This window comes from Ips typographus, linkage group LG3, assembly GCF_016097725.1.
Source record: "Ips typographus isolate SLU linkage group LG3, UJ_Ityp_2.0, whole genome shotgun sequence".
In the NCBI taxonomy this organism is placed as follows: Eukaryota; Metazoa; Arthropoda; class Insecta; order Coleoptera; family Curculionidae; genus Ips; species Ips typographus.
Window position 1 is genome coordinate 16065975 of NC_138424.1, and position 22749 is coordinate 16088723.

At 35.4% G+C, this 22749-nt stretch overlaps 2 protein-coding genes across 2 annotated transcripts; both read right to left on the reverse strand.

The window, feature by feature from the left end:
• Positions 1-106: 106 nt before the first annotated feature.
• On the reverse strand, positions 107-22457 carry LOC145726391 (uncharacterized). Its single transcript, XM_081975437.1, has 13 exons — positions 21781-22457; positions 15430-15652; positions 12261-13060; positions 12014-12120; positions 11836-11952; positions 11560-11782; positions 5331-5490; positions 3135-3214; positions 1638-1814; positions 1532-1577; positions 1373-1476; positions 1218-1308; positions 107-1147 (listed from the first exon to the last, which is right to left on the reverse strand). The coding sequence occupies exons 3-13, from the start codon at positions 12343-12345 to the stop codon at positions 934-936; spliced, it is 1404 nt and encodes a 467-aa protein (XP_081831563.1). The 5' UTR covers positions 12346-13060; positions 15430-15652; positions 21781-22457; the 3' UTR covers positions 107-933.
• On the reverse strand, positions 19670-20940 carry LOC145726066 (uncharacterized; the record flags this gene model as incomplete). The annotated part of the gene is made up of 1 exon (XM_081975009.1): positions 19670-20940. A coding segment is annotated over one exon (426 nt), but the record flags the coding sequence as incomplete, so codon positions are not given.
• Positions 22458-22749: the final 292 nt, after the last annotated feature.

Sequence of the window (22749 nt, forward strand, 5' to 3'; positions counted from 1 at the left end):
TGTTTTTTAATTTAAATTAAAAAAGTTTCTACTACAAAAGTGTTGCTTCCTCGGAGGAATTTTTTTAGAACGCGGGTTTTCAGTTTTTGGGGATTGACAGACATAATTTTAATTTTTGAAATTATATTTTTTATCTTTTGACGTTTTCGACAGTTACATTTTTTATGTTAAATTGCGGAAATAAATGAATTATTATTATTATTATTAATTATAAAACAGTATTTCAAGGTATAATCTAACTGACACTAGTCTAAAGAACTAATAAGTAAAATATTGAGAGACAGATGTGCGATAGTGCATTATAATTATCAGTCGATATTATAGCTATTTATGTACTAAAGGGCGTTAGAGAGAACATAGTGACAAGTTTCGGCCTTAAATATAAAAGAAACTGCAGCAAAAGCTAACGAAAGTTTATTACCTAAAAAGTCAAGAGCATCCTAAGGTAGGGAATTCGTAGTTTTTATGGAATGAAAGAATAAAAATGCCATTGCTAAGATTAAAAAAGGTTTTAAAGCGTTATAAGCGGGCGTTATTATAACGCTCACCTATAATGCCCTCAGGTTGTTATAATCTACATCGTTTTCAAGGTATTATTTGTTCATAATGTATAGGTGAAACATAAATATCATTATAATTATGTGATTGATGATTTTACAGATGGTAAAAGCTATGTATAGCTTTATTTTTTACAAACACACATATATATATGACAATAGGTACTCGATTTAGAACTGAGAATAGCTTAGAATCTACAGTCCAGAGATTGTATTGTCTCCACTAGAGGACTCTATTAACCTACCGAAATACGATATTACGGGAACACACTGCTTCGTTTATCTTTTGCAAAATTAAAGCTTTGGTTTTGTAATATAGCAACTAGCCTAATTATCTGTTAAAATAATTAACGCCGTGTACATATCACATTGTTCACTAGGTACTAGTTTGTCCCAAGAGGTGCTCTAAATTAACGCAATTCAAGACTGCTCCTCCTAATGTACCTTTATCGGAAAGCATATATGTGGCTAATGTCCATTTGTTGGTTTTAATATCAAACTCTTCCACCCAATTTAAGATCTCACGACGGTTATTAAAACCTCCAACAGCCAATAACCGACCATTCAATGATACTAATTCATGCCCGTACCTTATAGAAAGAAATATAATTAGGTTAAGTTAAAATAAGTGTGCAATTTAGTTGTGCATGTAGTAAGTACCTTGCGATGGGCATTGGCGTAACAGGTTCCCAACTCATCATCCGTAGGTTCAATCGTTCCCCATTACTTAGAGCATCATCTCTGGCACATCCTAAGTCCGTTAAATATTATGCTATGCTATAGTAAAGGTAATCTTAATGCATACTGAAAATTACCTCCTATACAGTACAAATTGCCAGCTAAAGCCGCTACTCCACACTTATACCTTGAAGTTGACATTGAAGGCACTGAATCCCATTTACCTTCTCGAGGGTCATATCTACATTAAACACATTTTAATTAACAATACTAAATATTTAGAAAAATAAACAAACCTTTCACCCACTTTGTTACGCCCACCAATAGCATAGAGAGAACTATCTGTAAGGATTCTGTTATAAAATATCTAATAAAATTGAAATGTTAGGAAAACGAGTTTACCGAGAACTGCAATTTTGCAATATCTCCTTTGAGTGTTCATATCAGGACAACTGTTCCAAATCCCAGTCAATGGATCAAAACTTTCCATTGAACTGAGTTTGGAAACACCATCGTACCCTCCGCAAGCGTAAATTAAGCCGTCAAAGGAACAAGTACCCAAACCGTAGCGTTTGGTTCCTAGAAGTAATTTTAATGGATTTGGTGTTAATTTTGATCACTTAAGCAGATATTTGGATTATTTTTTGGTAGAATAATAAAATAGATGCCTAAATACCTATTTATGTACCAAGGTCGTTAGAGAGAACATAATGTCCTGAAAGTTTCGGCCTGATTATACTCTCCCTAACGCCTGTGGTGCATACAATGTTTTATTTTTCACCTAATTCAACAATTATTTACTATTTCTGGCATTGGAAACTAAGGTATACCTTTATAGGTAAGTTGTTTAGTGTTTATTTTACCTGAATGATGTAACTTTGATAGTTCTGTCAGTTAGTGAAAATGGCAAAATCTGGACAAAATTTTAGAAAATATATAAGAAAATGCAACAAAACTAACGAAGTAATTACCTAAAAAGTCGAGACCATCCTAGCATAGGGAATACGAAGTTTTATTGCATGGAGGAATAAAAATGCCATTGCTAATATTAAAAAAGGTTTCAGAGCGTTATGATAACGCCCGCTTATAATGCCCTCAGGCTGTTATCAACACTATATCCTACACGTTCGAAAATATTATTTATTCATAATGTATAGGCAAAACATAAGATATGGTATAATTGTAGGTAAAGTTTATTTGTCTTCACACGTTTGAGAGTGGAAATAAGAGCTTTTCCACACAGAATGCGGCTCTTTCCCGCACTTGACTAAAGCCACTACGCTCGTCTTGAGCGTGCAGGCAAGTCTCATGCACTTTCTACACTTGTTAGAATAATAACTATATCCACCAGAGCCTGCAATCACACACTGAATCTAATCAATGAACACGGTATACAATATGTTTGGTTTAAAGATGATACAAAGTTAGAAAGTGCGAGCTGAGTTGCAAAAAAAGACGTCAGCTATATCTGGAATAGTTATTTACCTAACAAGTGCGGAAAGTGGTACTATTGCCGCACGAGAATGGCAAAGGGGGGAAAAAGTACCTTTACCTTTACTGTACCTTGTATTTTTACTAGTGTGGAAAGATACTCCTAGTGCACTTTTCGGCACTCATTTGAGTGCGGAAAAGTGGACTTTATCGCACCCGAGTAGGAAAAACCGTTTAACGAACGGTCTTCAGAAATAGAAAGTCAACCTTCGTAAAAGACGACCTCTAGAGGGCCTAATAAAGATGTCAAACTAAAAAAATATTCCTGGTTTTGCTTTTTTCGACTTACTTTTTTTATACAGATCATATTGAATACGTAATAATATGGCATTTTAAAACCGTCTTCGAAAATGTTGCATGTTTTGAATTATACCTGACATGAATATTTCCCATTAAAACTAAACTTACCCATTGAAGTTATCGAAGTCCAAGTGTTTGTCCATGGATTATAACATTCAGCTGTAGCTAAACTTGATGTTCCATCATTCCTGAATATTGCATTTTAATAAAATACGGGGTGTTCCAATAAGCAGTACAAGCAGCTGTTTTGTCGGAAACTATAACATATGTAGGTACATACATAGTAGCACTTTGGGAAAAAAAATGTTTAATAAATGAGGCCACGAGAAAATGCTGGAAAAAACAAAGATACGATGAACGTTGCCTGTCGTCGATGAACAATCTTGCAAAGTAGTAGAAATGATCCAAAATTTTCTTTGAAGGAAATTAAATATCTCGAAAACGGCCGATCATAGAGCCTTTTCCATCACTTTTACACATACACCTCCACTTTGAGAAAAAAGAACTACTACTTCACGTTGACATATAATTAGTTATTTTCCTACGATCGTGCGGAAGTGTGCTTTGCCGCACGATTTTTCATGGCAGAAGTAGCACTTTTCCGCTCTAGTGCGGTAAAGTACTTTTTCGACGACGGCAACAACGACCGCAATCGATAGCTGACCGAACTCCGCTTCGCGTCGTTCTGTCAACTGCAATCAGCGTCCGGAAAAGTGTCACTTCCCGCTTTTGTTAGGTAAATAACTATTACCTCACAAGTGCGGAAAAAGGTATATTAAAATTACTAAAATAAAAGCCTCTCTTTGCAAAGATGATTAAAAGTGTATTCTTAATTGAGAAATCAAATATACAGTTGTTGTTTTTTTATTTAAATGTATTCGTTATAGAAAATCGGACGGAAAAATGATTATGACATAACATAATGAGTATTAATTTCATAAGTACTTGTTCCTTTGTCTGACAGTTATACCAAAAAAACTGAATTTTTAACTAAGCTTTGAAGGGCTATATCTTCCTTAAAAAGCATTTTTCAAGGAAATGACACAATGCATGACAACTTATTGTTTGATGAGCTATCGAATGGTGAATTATTGGCACTTAAAAATGGACCATCATGTATAATAATCTTATTTAGGCCCAGTACTTTCAGTTCAGAGTAACTTTATTCTAAGGATAATATCTATGGAAACTGTGAAATCAGACGCTGCTATTGGTCAATTCCGTCATTTCTATAGAAATTATCCTAAAAATAAATTTATTCGGAGTTGAAAGTACCGGCCCTTAGTCAATAATGTAATGTTTACACCTGTAAAAAAATCAATTTTCTTACTGACATAATTGACACATGTTAAAATTAAAAATATTACCAAATGATAGATCTCAAAAAGTTAACATAACAACATGCAAGCCATTTTGCTCTATCTCATTCTGGTTAGAAGTTAAGACACTTGAAAACGTAAAAATGTCATTTTTCAAACGTCAATATCTCGAAAACCATTGTATTTAGATATAGGTTATGATACATAAAAAAAAATTGAAATCGACAGGACTATTCAGAAATACAATAATATACAGAGTGTTCCGATTGAAATAAGCATTTTGCATCAACTTCCGGTCAAACCGAAAGTGACAGAAAAATGAAAATGTTTTTAAAACATAGCACTCATCAAATTTCATTTAATTCCATAATTTCAAATTTCTATTAATATTGGATCCTAATATACTTTTAATGAATGGTTTGGGTGGTTAACCCTGTATTTGCTCTGCTGTTGTCATCAAACAAGTTGATTTAATAAATAATGTTGTATGCAACCTATGCGAAATTTTTTTTTTTACCAAATTATTTAGCAATAAAGTACTGCCTCCATTTAACTAAAGCTTTATCAATTATAGTTTCTGAGATAGCAATGGTAATGCATCGAATTTGTAACATCCTGTATATAGGAAAACGCCTGACCCTGAGTTAACTCGAATTTTCGAGCGCGTCCGCTGCTTGGGGCAAAATGCCCCAAAATCTTCTTATAAACTTTGGACCCCTTTATAAGAAGATATCGAAAAAAAAGTTAAATAGCAAAATTTTTCGTCGAGGACAGGCAATTACGTTGGTATTTTTACTATACCAGTCCATTTAAATTTTCAGTTTTCTGATTCATTTTAGTAAAAATCATGAGTCTTAGCGCTTGGAACTAAACAGATTTTATTCTTCTACGTATAGTTGCCGAGAAACAGTCGCGTGCACGGCTATTTGGATCACCCTGTAAAGTTTGCTTGGAAAATACAACTGTGTACTTAATTGGTACTTACCCTCCAATCACATATAAACGTTGTTTTAAACTAGTCACTCCTGGAGAACATCTTCCCGATTGCATTGGTGCTATACGATTCCAACAATTAGTTTTGGGATTATAAACTTCACACTCCGAAATGTATGTTAATTTGGAGCCCCGTTTGCACCCAACACCACCTTTAAAATTGAAAAAACAGTTGAACTTTTTCGACTCTTAATAAATGTGCCTTGCATTGAAATGTGTTTTATAAATTTCAAATAACAAATTCGGCACAAGGATTTGTTCAATTACATTTCCCTTTTATTTCAACAGGAAATTGGCGATCATTTTATTGAATATTTCCCTCTTGTGTTAAATGTCCCATAGGAGCAGTGCATTTTCACCAGAATGACAGCGACAATTCCACTCATGTACAAAAAATGCCATATATACGTCATCAAAACACGGTTTGCTATCGGCTAATAAAGAAGGAAGAGAGTTTGCTAGCGGATAAAAAAATCACCTTTTTATCACCTTAGGATTTTTGCTGGCACTGTCAATTTTGATTTTTGTTCGTATTGTTTTGGTTATGGCTCGCTTCGGATAGAGTTCTACTGCAGAAAATCAAAAAAACCAGAAAAATGTATTTCTGCCAGTACAAGGAAGTCACAGTCTTATTATGTTATTGATTATATTCATGGAATTGTCTTATCAAATACCATTCGAGCTCAGATTTTGAACAGGATAATTTTTCCGCTTGTCTTCTCATACTTTCTTTATGGTACAAAACTCGACCTGTTTGGCAAAATCACTCGAGCTGCGCTCTCGTGATTTAGTTACAACAGGTCTCGTGATGTTACACCAAAAAGAAAGTGTTCTAAGACAAGCACAAAAATTATCCGGCTAAATCTGAGCTCTTGTGGTATTGCCCCCGAATATTTCCCTCATGTGTTAAATGTCCCATATGAGCAGTGCATTTTCACCAGAATGACAGCGATAATTGCATTCTAAAGTGATAATTGCATTTCGATAATTGCACTGTACGTATCTATAACGACTGCATTGTTGTAGAGCCTATTGCTAGTATACTAATTGTTGTCTTTGCGCAGTTTTTTGACTTTTTATAACCAAACAATGTCAAACGCGATGTCAACAATAATTAATGAACGGTTTGGAACTTGTTCATTGGGCTCCATTGAGCAATCTATAGTTGCAGCAAAACCAAAACATTTTCTTTATTCGGGAAATATTCCCCAAAATTACATTCGTGCCTTAAAAATGACCTGATAATTCTGCGTTCAAACTTGTTATCTTTGCAAACTGCATTCGGTCATTTTCATATTTTTTTCTAAAAAAGCCCTCCACCTTTGGTGTCGGGCTCTTTCGCCAAAAAAATATGAAAATAAACTCATGCAGTTAAGAGATAACAAGTTTTCATGCAAAATTATCGGTAATTTTTATGCACTTGTGCAATTACCCCCGATAATTGCATTCTAAAGTGATAATTGCATTTCGATAATTGCACTGTACAGGGTGATTGATTGAATTTTGACCACCCCCTTAACTTTCTTAATTTTGATTTTAGCAAAAAACGTTAAATATAAAACCAGTAGATATTTAGGTCTACTTTATTTTTAGATAAACAGTTATTATTCAGGGTGTCCCAAATTTGAGTAATAAACCAAACTTATGTTTTTTTAAATACGATGACCAACTTTTTATCCGATATTTGAATTCTACGTCAAGTTCTAGGCCTAATTGATGTAAAATGTCTGTATCGATATTCAAATGTTTTCGCAGCAGAGTCCTTTGATTGATTGAATTTTAACCACCCCCTTAACTTCCGTATTTTTGATTTTAGTAAAAAAACTAGTTGTAGCAACAGTTATAGATATTTACCTCTTATTTACTCTTATATAAACAGTTATTATACAGGCTGCCCCAAATTTGAGTAACTAAATTAAACTTTAATCACATAGTCGAGGAAACATTGTTAAAGTAACAGATGCTGCGGAAACAGTTGAATATCGATACAGAAATTTTACATCAATTCCTAAAATTTGACGTAGAATGCAAATATCGGACAAAAAGTTGGTCATTGTGTTTAAAAAAACATAAGTTTGGTTCGTTACTAAAATTTGGGACACCCTGTATAATAACTGTTTATCTAAGAATAAAGTAGACCTAAATATCTTCTAGTTTTGTATTTAACGTTTTTTGCTAAAATCAAAATTAAAGAAGTTAAGGGGGTGGTCAAAATTCAACCAATCAACGACGCTACTGCGGAAACAGTTGAAGATCGATACAGACAGTTTACATCAATTAGGCCTAGAACTTGACGTAGAATTCAAATATCGGATAAAAAGTTGGTCATCGTATTTAAAAAAACATAAGTTTGGTTTATTACTCAAATTTGGGACACCCTGTATAATAACTGTTTATCTAAAAATAAAGTAGACCTAAATATCTACTGGTTTTGTATTTAACGTTTTTTGCTAAAATCAAAATTAAGAAAGTTAAGGGGGTGGTCAAAATTCAATCAATCACCCTGTACGTATCTATAACGACTGCATTGTTGTAAAGCCTATTGCTAGTACACTAATTGTTGTCCTTGCGCAGTTTTTTGACTTTTTATAACCAAACAATGTCAAACGCGATGTCAACAACAATTAATGAACGGTTTGGAACTTGCTCATTGAGCTCCATTGAGCAATCTATAGTTGAAGCAAAAACCAAAACATTTTCTTTAATCGGGAAATATTCCCCAAAATTACATTCGTGCTTAAAAATGAAGTGATAATTCTGCGTTCAAACTTGTTATCTTTGCAAACCGCATTCGGTCATTTTCTTATTTTTTTGGCGAAAGAGCACGACACCGAAGGTGGAGGGGATTATCTCGATACTCAGAAAAGCTCATTACAACTGCACCCAAACAAATGCTTATTCTCCCAAGAAAAAGTCTACTTCCTCGGATATATCGTTTCTTCAAATGGGGTGGTGGAAGCTGACCCGACGAAAGTTGAATCTATAAAGAAATGACCTATACCCAAGACTAAAGGGGATGTCTGAAGTTTTCCTAGATTACTAGACCTACATCGACGGACACATCATCGACTAACGAACAAAAATAGCCAATTTTCTTAGTCACCAGATTGTTAACAAGCTTTCACAGAATTATAAAAGTACTTTTATTTTGGCTTATTATCAGTCTCAAAAAGGAACTTTTTCACTGCTTCCCAGTATAGTATAGAAACCGTTCAGCTTTTCCTAGTTTCAAAACGGTCAAGAAGTGGTCATTAGCTATTACAGCAAGTCATTGGGAGAGATTTTTCAATTGTAAAAGAGATGTAAAAAATCAATAATAATCAGATAGAACTATGCGGCACTACAATGGCTGTTAAATTTTAATAACCCGGAAGAACAATTAGCACGCTATTAGAGAAACATCAAGCTGATGATTTTGACTGATTTAGGTGTTGTGATTGTTAAGAGATGTCAGTTCGAGATTAGACAGCAGTTGTCAGTATTGTTCGGAAATATACAGTGCGAGTTAAAAGTAACAAGTGGTGTTTTGTGTGAGAAACGGTACATTTGGTGTCAGAGGTGGGATTAGAAGATCCAGGAAGAAGAACGAAGAGCCCGAGACCAGGAGAAACAGACGAATCAGCGAGAAGTACCCTGTTGAATGCCTGTAAGTACCCGACTACAAAGTGCGAAGTTGGAAGATGCAGTAAAACAGCTTTTGGAGGAAAGTTGAAGGAAATTAAAGCAAGCCAGATAAATTAATATCAGTTTGAAGCGAAATTCAATGACATAAAAACTCAAATCAAGGACCAGTTAGATTGTGTTTTAATGAAATGAGGAGCGAAATGAAAAACTTCGAAAGAAAAGTAACCCATACCATTGAGGAATTTACTGGGAGAATAGGGGAGTGGAAGAGACTGTCCAGGATTTACGAAGGAACGTTCACAAACTGCAAGAAAAGTCCTTAGTCGCCAGAACGAATGCTTGTTCCAACATCAAACCCCCAATTTACGATGGTAAGACCTCGTGGCAGATTTACAAGAAGCAGTTAGAGGCTGCCGCAGAGGCAAACAACTGGACATCGAGTGACAAAGCCACCGCCTTAGTTTTATCGCTCAGAGATGAAGCCCTGAAGGTTTTGCAAATCTTGGATGAAAGCCGTTATAGGAATTACGAAGACTTGAGCCAGCACTTAATTATTAGGTAGGAAACAAGCACCTGGAGCAAGTTTACGAGGCACAGTTGTCGAGCAGAAGCCAGAGAAGCCAAGAAACCTTGCAGCAGTACGAAGCTGACATTGCCCGTTTATGATAGTTGTTGTGCAACATCTGGTGACATCTGTACTCAACTCTATGAGTTAGAAAGTACAGATGGCGTTCCCAAATTTAGGAACAGCACCATTAATGCCGCATCATTCGGTAAACACCGATCTGATTGGTTGAAAATGGTGAGGTTTTGTTTTTTGTTCATCAATCCCAATCCTCTGACCGGTTTCGCCGTATTACGGCTCATCAAAGAGGCTATAGGGCTTGATAACCAAAGAACAAAACATTCATTCCAGTATAGTCAACTGGATGCCAGAAATGATAGTTGTTTTTTTATTGCCCGTTTAGTTTACCTGGCTTATCGCTCTGCATCCCAGGACATAAGAGAGCGTTTAGCAGTAGGAGCGTTTGTAAGAGACGTAAAAGATCGTGATACTGAGCAAGCTTTAAAACTAGCCAGGTGCAAAACATTACATGATGCCCTTGTCTACGCTTTGGAGTTTGAGGCAGTAATGCAAGTTTCACAACGACATGCACAAGTGCGCCAAGTAAGAAGCCGAACACCAGAGCACAGGAATCGATATTCAAGCCCAGGTCGTTCAAGAACCCAATCAGACTGGAATCGTGGATTGAAAACCCGACTAATGAAACGACCTTACGAAAGGAGCTAATGAAAATGTGGAGTAAAGTAAATAGGCAAAACAATCGTAGTGAGCAAACGCATCCATATTCTCGCTCTTTTGAATGCTGGAACTGTTGAGAGAAAGGGCACATTCGACCTCAATGCCCTAAACCGAGAAGAATAGAGAGCCAGGAAAGATGGGGAATGAGAAGGCAAAACTATCAAAATTGCCAAAGGAAGTCGTTTGCACGATTCTTGCGATGCTGGAATTGCGGTGAAGAAGGACATAAGCAACATCAGTGCCCCAAACCAAAAGGAATGGTGAATTATGGAAGAAAAAGCCTAGCCAATATTTATCCGAAGCAAAAGCTGACTGAAAATAATCATTCTTCTTCAGTTATTAAGGTAGCTCGTCTTCAGCAGAACAATAGCAGCTTAGTAGTGAATGGCAAGGTTTGCGAAAGAAATTATCAAATGGTTGTCGACACTGGAACATTTTTCACCATAGTAAGACCAGACATAGTGAAGCATTGCAGAATTAGTGATACCGGAGCAAAGTTTATATTGGAAACAGCCGGGGGTGATACAAGGTCTGTATTTGGAATCCATGAAGCTAAAATCCAGTTTGGTTTGGACAGCATGAATTCAATCATTTGGTTCTCATAGCCAACCTAACCGATAATGTACTGATGAGACTGGATCTTATGCGGCAACATACATTTCATTTGGATTTGGAGAATAGCGTCATCAAGACTAAGCGAAACGAGTTTAGTGTGAAGATGGTCGAACAGACAACAAGAAAGGTTACATTGCAAGGAAATTACTTGCCCAGAGTCAAGGAGGCAAGACCTTGCCAGGAAGGAAAAACTGAATCACCGTGCAGAGGAGTGGTTTTACAAAGTGAAGCAGTCCGGACACAGAAAATATTGGATACACATCATCGTCAATTTCATGAATATTCCCGAATTCCCGAATTTCCTCGAATCCATGGAAACCTATATAAACAGCTGGGCTAGGACCGGTGGAGAGTCAGTCAGTAGTCAGTTAGTTGTTGTGATTGTTAACAGATGTCAGTTCGAGGTTAGACAACAGTTGTCAGTATTGTTTGTAAACAAACGAAATATACAATGCGAGTTAAAAGTAACAAGCGGTGTTTTGTGTGAAAAACAGTACAATATAACCCATACCAATAAAGGTACAGAAAACATTGTAAACTTTCAAAACAAGAAACCTTGGTCGTATAGTGAATATTGTTACCTTTATGATGAAAACTATTCGACTCAACAGAATTGCTTAGGTATAAGGTTGTTTTAGTGCAAGTGTGAAAGGTACACCAAAAAAAATAAAAGTATTACCTATAGCAAATACATAAGGATCAGCTCCTAGTGGTTTCCTTTCCATAGTTTGGGTTTGGTTTTTTTTCCAAATTTCACACTGTCTTTCTGGCGCCAGTTGGTACCGCATAGTCTCGAACAGTAATTCCCGGCACTCGTGATTGTCCCTTATCAATTTTTCTGTGTCCACTCTCGTCATAAGAAACTCCCTGGTTAGTAAAGGCAGCCTCACGTGATTAAACAACTGTAATTAAATTGCATGTTATTGTTATTACAAGACTAAAACAGTATACGAACTTTAGAAATATACTTCTCTCTTTCTATTAAATTGTGTTTGACCCAATTCAAAACTGCAGTAAATACGTCTTCTTCTGAAATTACATTCAACTGGCTGTTTGAAACTAACTCGTTAACCTGTTGATGTAGAATACTTAAAATATCGATTTTGCTTTAAACAAAATACTTTAAAACTAACTTCTTCAAACGGAAGTGACAGAAACTCTTCAGTTGCTATAACTTGTTGAAAGTTTTGTAAGACGTATAAGTGCGATTGATGGTGCAAATCCTTGCAGGAATATGTATCTGAAAATATTAAATATTGTTTTCGTTATTTTCTTGAAAGTTATTCAAATAATTTAAAAAATCAATCGACCTCATTCATTATTGTCCTTATAATGCTATTGGTATCTTAATTACTATTTACCAACTATTCATTAACATACCTGCAAAACTTCTTATTCCGAGGCAGTTTGAGGGATGCAACTGCCTTAAAAAAAATGTACAGCAAGCTTCTCTAACGTCTTCCATTTGAAGCAGGCTACTTGCTGGTAATAGTATCTATAAAAGACTTTACTAATTTAACATTTGATCCCCAGAATAACTATTTATACACCAAAGGCATAAATAGGTGGATATTTATGACCTGAGGACGACGATTTTACTGGCCCAATGGTCAAGTCGCCTGAGGGCATAAACATCTGGTAATGTCCATGGTGAATACAAAATCTTATCTCAACAATCTTAGACCACTTCTTTACTGTGATTAACACTGTACTGTTACTACTAATTACAAAATCAAGAAATTGCAATGACAAATTATTATTAATATAGCCATACTGTAAATAGGTCTATGTTAGGTAACTTTATACCCGCGAGGAAATAAAGTAGGTGCATGTTTATGTATTTGCTAGCTAAGTAATAGAAACACAATCATAAATTGTTCAAACATAAAATTTCTTAATTACCTGGGCATTATCGACAGTTATAGTAATCTGGCCAGTGTATGCGTAATCTAAGAGTAAATCCATAGCTGTAGCGTCCATATCAACCATGGTTATTTCACTTTGGGATTGTTCTTTCATCTCTCCTATAATTATGAAACAACTTAAACAAGGCACCTATTGAATGATTTAAAAAAGTGCTTACCGTTGAACATGGCGAAAAAATAAGGGCTAACTGAAGCCAACACTACTTTGTGTGCGCTGAACTTTTCTGTTCCTATTTTTAATATTACATCACATAACTAAAACAAAAACTGTGTGTATTGCGTGTCTATATTATGTTATTTTAGATAAAAAAAAATAAGTGCAACTTTAATAACATAACCACATGTCTATTTGTTACCATTTTGGCTAAACTTGTAATTTTATAGAAATATTGCATGTATTAAGAAAATTCACAGAGGTGAAGTCTGAATAAATGGGTCTATAAGCGGTGCAAATGGCTGTTCCTTGTGAAACTATACATAGTAGAACCTTGGAGATCTCACTCAAAACGCTACTGACCTCGGTCCTTAAGCTATTTACTAAAATTATCTCGCTAATAGGATAATGGGGAAGGTGCCAATATCAGAAGAACAGCAAGAATTCAGATTCAATAGATCAGCGGTGGACGCAATATTCATATTACGCCAAATGATACAAAAATATATATAGATAAAATTTAACGATCCTCTTTTTGTCTGTGATGTGGATTTAACTAAGGCATTCGACACGGTCCGACTAGATGGCGTAATTAAGATAAAGATTATAGACCAGGAAAACATCGATTACCGGTAACAAAGAATTATACAAGAACTGAACAGCAAAAGTAGAACAAGAATAAAAACGAACGATGGACTGTCTGAGGAAGTGCAAATCAATACGAACCAACAACAAACAAAGGGATAACCTTAGTCCTACCCTGTTCAACATCATTAAAAATATTAAAAAAGTGAACGCTAAATATGGCATAGGCAATTGCACCATTTAAGTGTTATGCTATGCAGATGATGCAATCCTCATAGCGATAAAGTCAACGGATACCTGAAAGATATCATATGACAAAATAAAATTATGAGTACAAAAAGCTGAGGATTTACAAAACAGGCGTAAGACCTATTTTAACGTACGCCATAAAAACCAGACCTAAGACATCAACAACAAAAAGTGTCACTATCACAAGTAGAATAAGAAGCGAGGATATTAGAAAAGAACTAGAAAATAATACAGGATGTGGTAAGATGGACTAGAACACGCAAAAGGTACTGGAGTGGCCATGTGGAAAGGCTGCCAGATGAAAGATGGGCAAAGTGGACCGTGTCGCAAAAACCAAACCACAGTGTAAGAATATAATACCAATAAGATCACTGCTTTGAAGTGTCGACAAATGCCGCCGTTTTTTGTTCCTCTTCTTCTTTCTTTCTAATATGGGTGTTCAAATGGGTAAGCTAATCTTATTATGCCTCTTCGGACGTTGATGTCCAGCACTCTTACCAGCGTTTTGGAGGTCTGCCTTGGGTTCGTTTTCCGAAAGGATTATTAGTTTTTACGATTTTTACAAGACTGTTGTCTTCCATTCTGTTTACGTTGTTACCTACGAAATACAGTTTTCGTCCGCAACTCGTTTAGTTTGCACTTTTAATGTCCATGGGCCTAGTTACACTGGCAAGCCGATTCCGATCACTTAATCTCCGTTTGCACTTTGTGCACATTTTATTGTTAATGTGGTTGAGCGACCTGATAAGTTATCAGGTACCATAGTCACGTGATTGGTTTGCGATTTTTGTCAGGGAATCGTCGGTTTGTGGTCGTGTTTCTTTGTGTCGGGTGTCATGTGGCCTATTTAATCACCCCCACTTCAGAATTCGCAATGAGCACCGCATCATCTGCGTAGCAGACAACATTGAAGTAAGTTGTTCCCTATTTTGTATCCGGCTCTTTTAGGTAAATCTCCGACAATTTTGTCCATAATCATGTTGAATATAAATAGTATATTAGTTTTATTAATATCTGGTTCACTTCCTTTTTTCGCATTATTTCAAATGATGTCTGCCAATCGCACCCGGTCGAAAGCTTTAGTCATGTCGACAAAGCACATATACGCTGGTTTATTGAACTCTAAAGATTTTTCTGTTATTTGCTTCCCAATGAAGACAGCATCAATGGTAGATCTGTTTTTTCGAAAACCTTGCAGTTTTTCGCGAATTGGTATAGTTTTGTTTATTTCCTCTAACAAAGTCCTAGTGAAGGCTTTGAGGATGATGTTTAGAAGCCACGATAATTGTCTGGGATTGTTTTCTGGCCCTTTTTAAATAAACAGGGTGGTTCAAATTGATTGTAGGATAGTTTGAGAGTGGAAAGTACATTAAAAATAAACTCCAAAGTGTCATATAAACTGTAGTAAAAAAGTGACCCTAGCGGAGTTAGAGCACCTTAAAGGTGAGCCACTAAAACCATTTTCTTATTTTTAATTCCTAGACGAAAAAAGTTATTCAAATGAAAAGTGGTCATTTAGAATTCTGTTCACTTTTCTAACCACATTTTTACAACATTTATTACCGCTAAACGCGGTCTCCAATGTAAGTTTTTTTAATAATTGAAGAAAATAATAGCAAGTAGTAGTAGTAAGTACCTGTCCATGTTGTCTCATTCGTTGTATATTACCTAGTGCATTTACACTATGTTTGTCGTTTTTATGACAATAATCCTTATTGGTAAACGGTGGCAAATCTATCCCTTCGGAGGTAGTTTTCGAGGTAGTCTCAGTGCTTTCGGATAAATGCAGTCGGTCTAGAACTACACCAGGTTCTTCTAAGTTGTTATTCATCATTGTCAGTTTTATATAGTCTTCAGATCTGAAATTAAATAAAGTATGTTCAATATTTATACTCCTAATTAATTCGCCAGTTTCACTTTATGGTTTCAGGTTAATTTTGCAAAATATAGAGTTTTTTTATTTTATACACCATTTGGTAGCCCAACTTTCTAATGGTTTAAAAATGACCAAATTAAAAATACTGACATAATCATATCTTAAAGTAGGTACTTTCGTTACTACTCATTCAAAAACTTATCTGCAATATTAACTTTGTGGTGTGTTCTGTAAGTTTTTAGGTAAATATTCCAGGGAAAGTCCACGATTATTAGAACCGGACAAACAGGACCGAATATCACTCCATTTTTTGTAAATCACAACCAAATCGTAATTCCTTTACCTCAAATATGAAATAATACGATTAGAACTAGTATGTATAAACATTGCAGAATTAAATTTGTGTGCTTTATTTTTATTTGTTTATGTTTTTTTTTTTAGTTTTATTTATTCCCGAATTCCCTCGATTCTATAGAAGCTTATACAGGGTGTCCGGAAAATACGTGTACAACGTTTGACGACAAGACTCCTGACGTCAAAATATGTCGATCTAAGCCCACTTAGTTATATCCAAAATTGTCTCGTTTAGCCGGTAGAGGGCGTCAAAAATTTGTAAAAATATTGGGTACAATTTCATTTCTTAAAGAGTACTGATAAGTGTATTCAGCAAGATGGCGGTAATTTTACACATTTGCTTAAGTAATGTTTTTGGTTTACTTAGTTTCTTACAATAAATAATTTCAACTTTATTATACCTACTTTGATGTATGCAGGTAATTGTAAATTTTTTTTTCTGGCGAAACAGCTCATCCACCGGGAAATATTAAAGAGGTAAAATAGCTTCAAAATACTTCCGGTCACTCGACAAAAATATCTGGGTTGTCATAACGCCGTTCATATAAAAAATGAGGAGAAATGTTGACGTATTATATCACTTTTATAACACTTCCACTTATTTACAGCCGGTGACTATACTACTAGAAAACGTCATTTTATAGTATTAGTCTACATACTAAAATTCATTAAAATCCATTAGCAGGTTTTCACGTAATTTAGTAAAAAACCAATATTTTTACAAATTTTTGACGCCCTCTACCGGCTAAACGAGACAATTTTGGATATACTAAGTCGGCTTAGATCGACATATTTTGACGTCAGGAGTCTGTCGTCAAACGTTGTACACGTATTTTCCGGACACCCTCTATAAACAGCTGAGCTATGACCGGTAGTTAATTGTTGTGATTGTTAAGAGTAGTTGTCAGTTGGAGATTAGACAGTAGTTGTCACTGTTGTTTGTAAACCAAGTCGAATATACAATGTATGATAAAAGTATTCGTGGTGTTTTTAGAGGAAAAACGGTACATTTGGTGTCAGAAGTAGGATTGGAGATCCAGGAAGACTTCAAGAAAGAAGAATCCAACCAACCTTCAAGAAGTGGACTCTGATTTAATGCCTGTAAGTACACGACTACAAAAATCGAAAATGGAGGAGGCAGTGAAACAGCTATGTAATGGAAATGAAGAAGGAATTAAAAGTAAGTCAAGCTGAAATGAAAACCAGCCAAAGTAAGTAAGTCAGGACAGCAAACTAGAGGAAATGAAATCAAACCAGGACAGCAAGTTGGAAGAAATAAAAGCAACCCAAGTGAGTCAAGATCAGTTTGAGGTGAAGTTGGAAGAAATGCAAGCCATCTAAGATCGTAAGCTAGACGATATAAAAGGACAAATAAAGGACCAGTTAAATTGTGTGATTGGTGAACTGAAAAGCGAAATGGAATACCGGATGAGAAATTTGGAAGAAAAAGTCGAAAAGCGAATAAGAAGAGTCAGTCGAGGAAACTGTGCAGAACTTCCAGAGGGAAGTTGATAAACTACAAGAAATGTCACTGAAGTGAAGCCAACTCTAGTTGCCAGTTCAAATGCTTGTTCCAACATTAAACCTCCAGTTTACGATGATAAGACCTAATGGCAGATTTACAAGAAGCAGTTCGAGGCTGCTGCTGATGAGGGCGAATAACTGGACATCAAGTGACAAAGCCACCGCCTTTATCACTTACAAAAGAAGCTCTGAAGGTTTTCCAGAATCTAGATGAAGGCCACTACAAAAACTACGACGACTTGATCCATCGCCAGATGTCATGGTGCCTTTGCCTACATCTGGGAGTTTGAAGCGGTAAAACAAGTGTCACGAGAATATGCACGAGTGCGCCAAATAAGAATCTGTACACCCAAGTACGGGAACCGTTATGATAATCCAGACCACTCAATAACCTAGTCAGAGTTGAATCGTCAACTGGAGACCTTGCGAAAGGAGAAAAAGTGGAGTAAAGTAAACAGCCAAAACAATCATCGTAGTGCGCAAACGAAGCCGTTTTCTCATTCTTTTGAATCGTTTGAAAATCCAAAAATGTACAATGATTTGTTGGAGGAACCACAATTACCTTACTAGGATGTTGTCAAATATAGACTTAAATAGCTGTTAGATAATGAGTTGTACAATTAACATTGCAGTACAATTAGTTACAATTGGTAAGAACAAGCTTTGCCACCAATACTAATCGGATATTTAGGCTATCAAATATATTTTGATGAATAAAAACAATAAAATTCAGTTGGAGTATTAAATATAAATACCTAAAAAAAAAAGCGTCTGGTAACGTCGCATAACAGAGGATAACTGATATTTGACAATTACTACGTTTCCATGCAAATTAAAAACTTTGCCTTGTAAACCCGTTTTCAATTCGGTTTCAATCTTATTTCACTTCAAGGTCGATTCGCCGATTTTTCGGGATTGAAATAGCAGAATTTTGAAATCGAGAAAATACATCACAATTGTGTAATGTCAACGTGTAAATGTCATTTTTCACTTCTATAAGTTAGAGAGCATAACCAAAAATTTTTCGTTTTATCATTTGAATTGTTTCTAATCTCATTAATTGTTGTTATTAATAAAGTAAGCAATAATTACATTTTACCTTATCATGACTACCAGAAATGTTTGGCTGGACAAAGAAGTAAAACTTCTACTGGAAATTTTCCAACACAAAACATCAATCGGTATTTTGATACCAGGAAGTATAAAAATGGAGAAAATTACCAATTGGTTTATGAGGAATTAGTAAAGAAAGGTGTAATTACTAAGAACGTTTTGCATATTGCTACACGTGAAATTGGTTTGAGCATGAGACAAAAGGTAGCAAAGGCAATTAAGGTAAATTGAAAGCGAAATTTTAGTTACTTAGGGAAAAATTTCAATTTAATAGTCAAACCTTGGTTCAGTGGAGTGGGATGTTTTTAATCATGCCGAAAGTGACCAAGTCCCTTCCAGGGGTCGAATATTTCTTTTTACTGATAACGGACCATAATTCATGGAAACGAATGGGATCTGATTTCTCTGTATTTCTCGGAGCGTCATCTTGTAAACTGGGCCAAAATGGGTGATCTAAGGATGCTAACAACTGTTCTGGAATGGCCGCCCCCAGAGTGGGGACAGGCAAAATTGGACTAAAAGAACTTTTAAATCTTCTGATACACTTCCACACCCTATCAATACTAGTCAAAGGATTAAAATTCTCACAAAAAGACTGAAAGTTAGTTCGTTTTTTCTCTCTTAATATTTTCCTAGTATGAGCCCTTACTTTCCTGAAATTAACATAATTGTCTAACGAGGGCGCATTGAGATATTGTTTTAATGCAGTTTTCTTACTTTTGATTGCTTCCGAGCAATCATTGTCCCACCATGGATTTCTCAATTCTCTTTGCATTCCTAAATTTAGGAATTGGAACCTCCGCTGACTTAAGAATTGAGTTTTCCAAAGTTTCGTAACTGATAATCTTGTTTTTGGCAAAATCCTCAAGAATCAAGTCTGAAAAAACCGGCCAATCTGCTTTTTTGGTAGCAAACTGCACACAAGAGTTTGCTCTTGACTGTGTATGATCAATGACCGTTTGCAAACTGCATCCTATTGGAAAATGATCACTCATGCCACTGTAAGTACACAAGATGTAAAAAAAAAATTGTCAACAAGAGCAGAGGAAATCAATACAATGTCAGGAACACTTTTATGCTGATCCGGCGCCGTTAATCTAGTTGGTTTACCGTTATTCGCACATATTAAATTAGAATCCGAAATGAAATCAAACAATACTATTCCATTCCTGTTGGAAGAACCAGAGCCCCACAGAGGGTGTTGAGCATTTAAATCTCCCAAAAAAATCAGCTTTTTATGTGAACATATCTGAATTAAACTATAACTTCTTTAAGCTCTATAATTAAAACCTGTACGTTTTGATTAGTATTCAAATTATGATTAATGATCTTAAATGGAATAATAATGGCAATGCCACCTGGACCGTTTGGATTGTCTTGTCTAATCACGTGTTAACCAGAAAATGAAACGTTATGTTTAGCTTGCAACCAGGTCTCATTTAATGAGACCAAGTCTGGGCTATTATTTCGCATTAGCGTAACCAGAGAGTCCCGGTTGGAAACCAGACTCCATATATTCCAATGGATGAGTTTCAAACAACTATAAGCCATGAGAAAAGAGTAAGCAGAAGAAACAAAGACCAATCCAAACTTACTAAAGTAATCAGACAAAGAAAAAACCCAAAGTCAAGACCCTATATATAGTTACAAAGCTTGTCTAAAGATTATGCTGAAAGGAAAATTATTAAATTAAAAAAGAGAAAAACAGAGCAAAAATAATTTTGTAAAAAGTAAATTTTATAAAATTTCCAATTATGAATATATTAAGTTATTTATGAAAATGTAGTAAATTTTGAAGACTAATATAATTGTTATTTTTATTGTTGTTAGGATTTTATTTTTTTTTAATTAAGGTTAGTGGATGAAATTAAAACTTGCGCAAATTCTATCCTGAGAATTAGTTTGTGAGGCTAAAAATGAGGCGTTCAAGGCTGCCTGGAGTGTGTTGGGAAAATCCTGAAGTAGGATTTGGGAATTTGAGTTGTCTTTGTTGTTCCGTGGGAATAGTTTGTTAGCATCAAATAAACTTATGTTATATTCTGCAATAGCCTTGTTGAAATTGTGTTGACGAATGTATTCTTTACAATTTCTGCTTGTTGGTTCGTCACAATTAGGACAGTTTTTGGGGGCTGAGTTGTTAACTCTATCACAAGTCTCATTTTCCTGGTGTACTTTGGAGTGTACTTTTAAGCAGTCTTGACATGCTTCCTTGTTTTTGCATTGATTTTTGTGATGCCCATACTTATAACATTTAACACACAATATTATAGAAATAAAAATTTAGACTTGGTATTAAATAGTTCAATTTCTACAGGTAGATTCTTACCTGCAAATTGTAACAGAAAAGTGTTGCTGGGAACTATTCTCGTAACACCATTCTCTGCAATTCGCCTGTTGAATCTAGTTGCATCCACAATTTTGATTGACTTTGAGCCTCTGGTACCAATTCCATAATGTATCAGGTCTTTCTCAGTGATAGTGTCTCCCACATTTCTTATTATACCTCTACATTAACTGGGGAATGTATGCATTATAGTTTTCCTTTGCCATAGGGTTACTTTTTATGAAGTTATTAGCACCAAAAGGTGTCTTGAAGGATATGCCCACTTTATTACATCCTTTAGGTTGCACCTCTTTCAAATCTTTCACATTATTTTGAAATAGTAATTTAGCCAGATTCATGGGATGGATATTTCTTGTTTGGTCCTTATGTTGAGCAATAACCAAAAAAGTAGGAAATGCATCTTCTTCATATGCTGAGATTTTGTAAATTATTGATCTAAGTTTATGGATTAAAGATATGTCTTGTCTGAGAATGGAATTAGAGTTACTGATCCAGTTTGCAGTCTTGAGAAGTAATTCTGCCTCAGGAATGTCCAAGTCTTTGTGTGTTTTTTTCTTCATTTGGGAGAAGATCTTCTAAATTAGGAATCTCCATGGGAGAGGCAGGTATTTGTTGAGACGGATGATTAAAGCTGCTAGGGGGGGGGGGCCCGAGGGCCCCCCTATGCGGAATGTATGCAAAAGCTCTAAGCTAGAGTGTGTAGGCTACAGTTGGGTATAGTAGCGGAATAAGCGTGTTGCTGATAGAAAGCAAATAAATTAACAAATTGGACTCACCAGGTTAATAATAGGAAACACACCAGCTCGGACTTAATAAGATTTCTCGAAAACGGGCGAATAAACAGGAAAGCAAAAATTTCACAGCCACCACGTTCCGCACACCGATCGAAAAAAAAACTATTTGTTATTGTTAATTGAACTGATTCACTTTGACTAGCACCATTTATTGACTCTGTTGACAGGGGACACGTGACAGCGTGACAGTACGGTACTGACGGTAGTGACGGCCAGTATTTACTAGTGCTGTTTGGTTTTGTATCTAACTAAATTATTTTATTAGGAAAATGCCAATCAATACTACGATCCCCGAAAGAGAATAGAACCTAGCAATCTCTTTGATCTTTATCTCAAAGAAAAATTTCATTTTTTGTTTTTTTTCTTCAGAATTTTGGATCCATATGGTTCTAATAATACAATTACAATTCCATACAATTAACGGCATCTAGTGGCTGTCCTCAACATATCCAACATAAGGTGCCAGATCGCGATGAAATTATTGATTTTTTTAAGTATTAGTTCTGTAGAATAGTGTCAGTTAAGTTATACCTAGAAATACTGTTTTATAATTGATAGGTAACTGTCAGTTTGCTATTATTTATTATTATTTAATGGGTGAACTAAAACTCCTGGCCTAATGAAAAAGACCAAATTTATTAAAAAGTCTCATCACGCCAACCAAACGGAATACTTTTAAATTATTCTTTCTTCTACTTTACTTTTAAGCACAATTGTTACATTTACTTCTATGTTATAAAGAGGGTGTCCCGAAATTACACCGACAACGTTCTAGGGCAGTTTCAACAAGAAATTTTTGCGAAAAGTAGTAGTCCATTTGTGGAGTAGTGAGTGTAAGTGAAAGCAAAACTCAGAGTCGATCTCCACAAATATATACCTATGTTAGCAATCATATGAACTTCACACGGGCTCGTGGTATTTGAGTGCGTCTTTTATCAACCACTCTTGGAT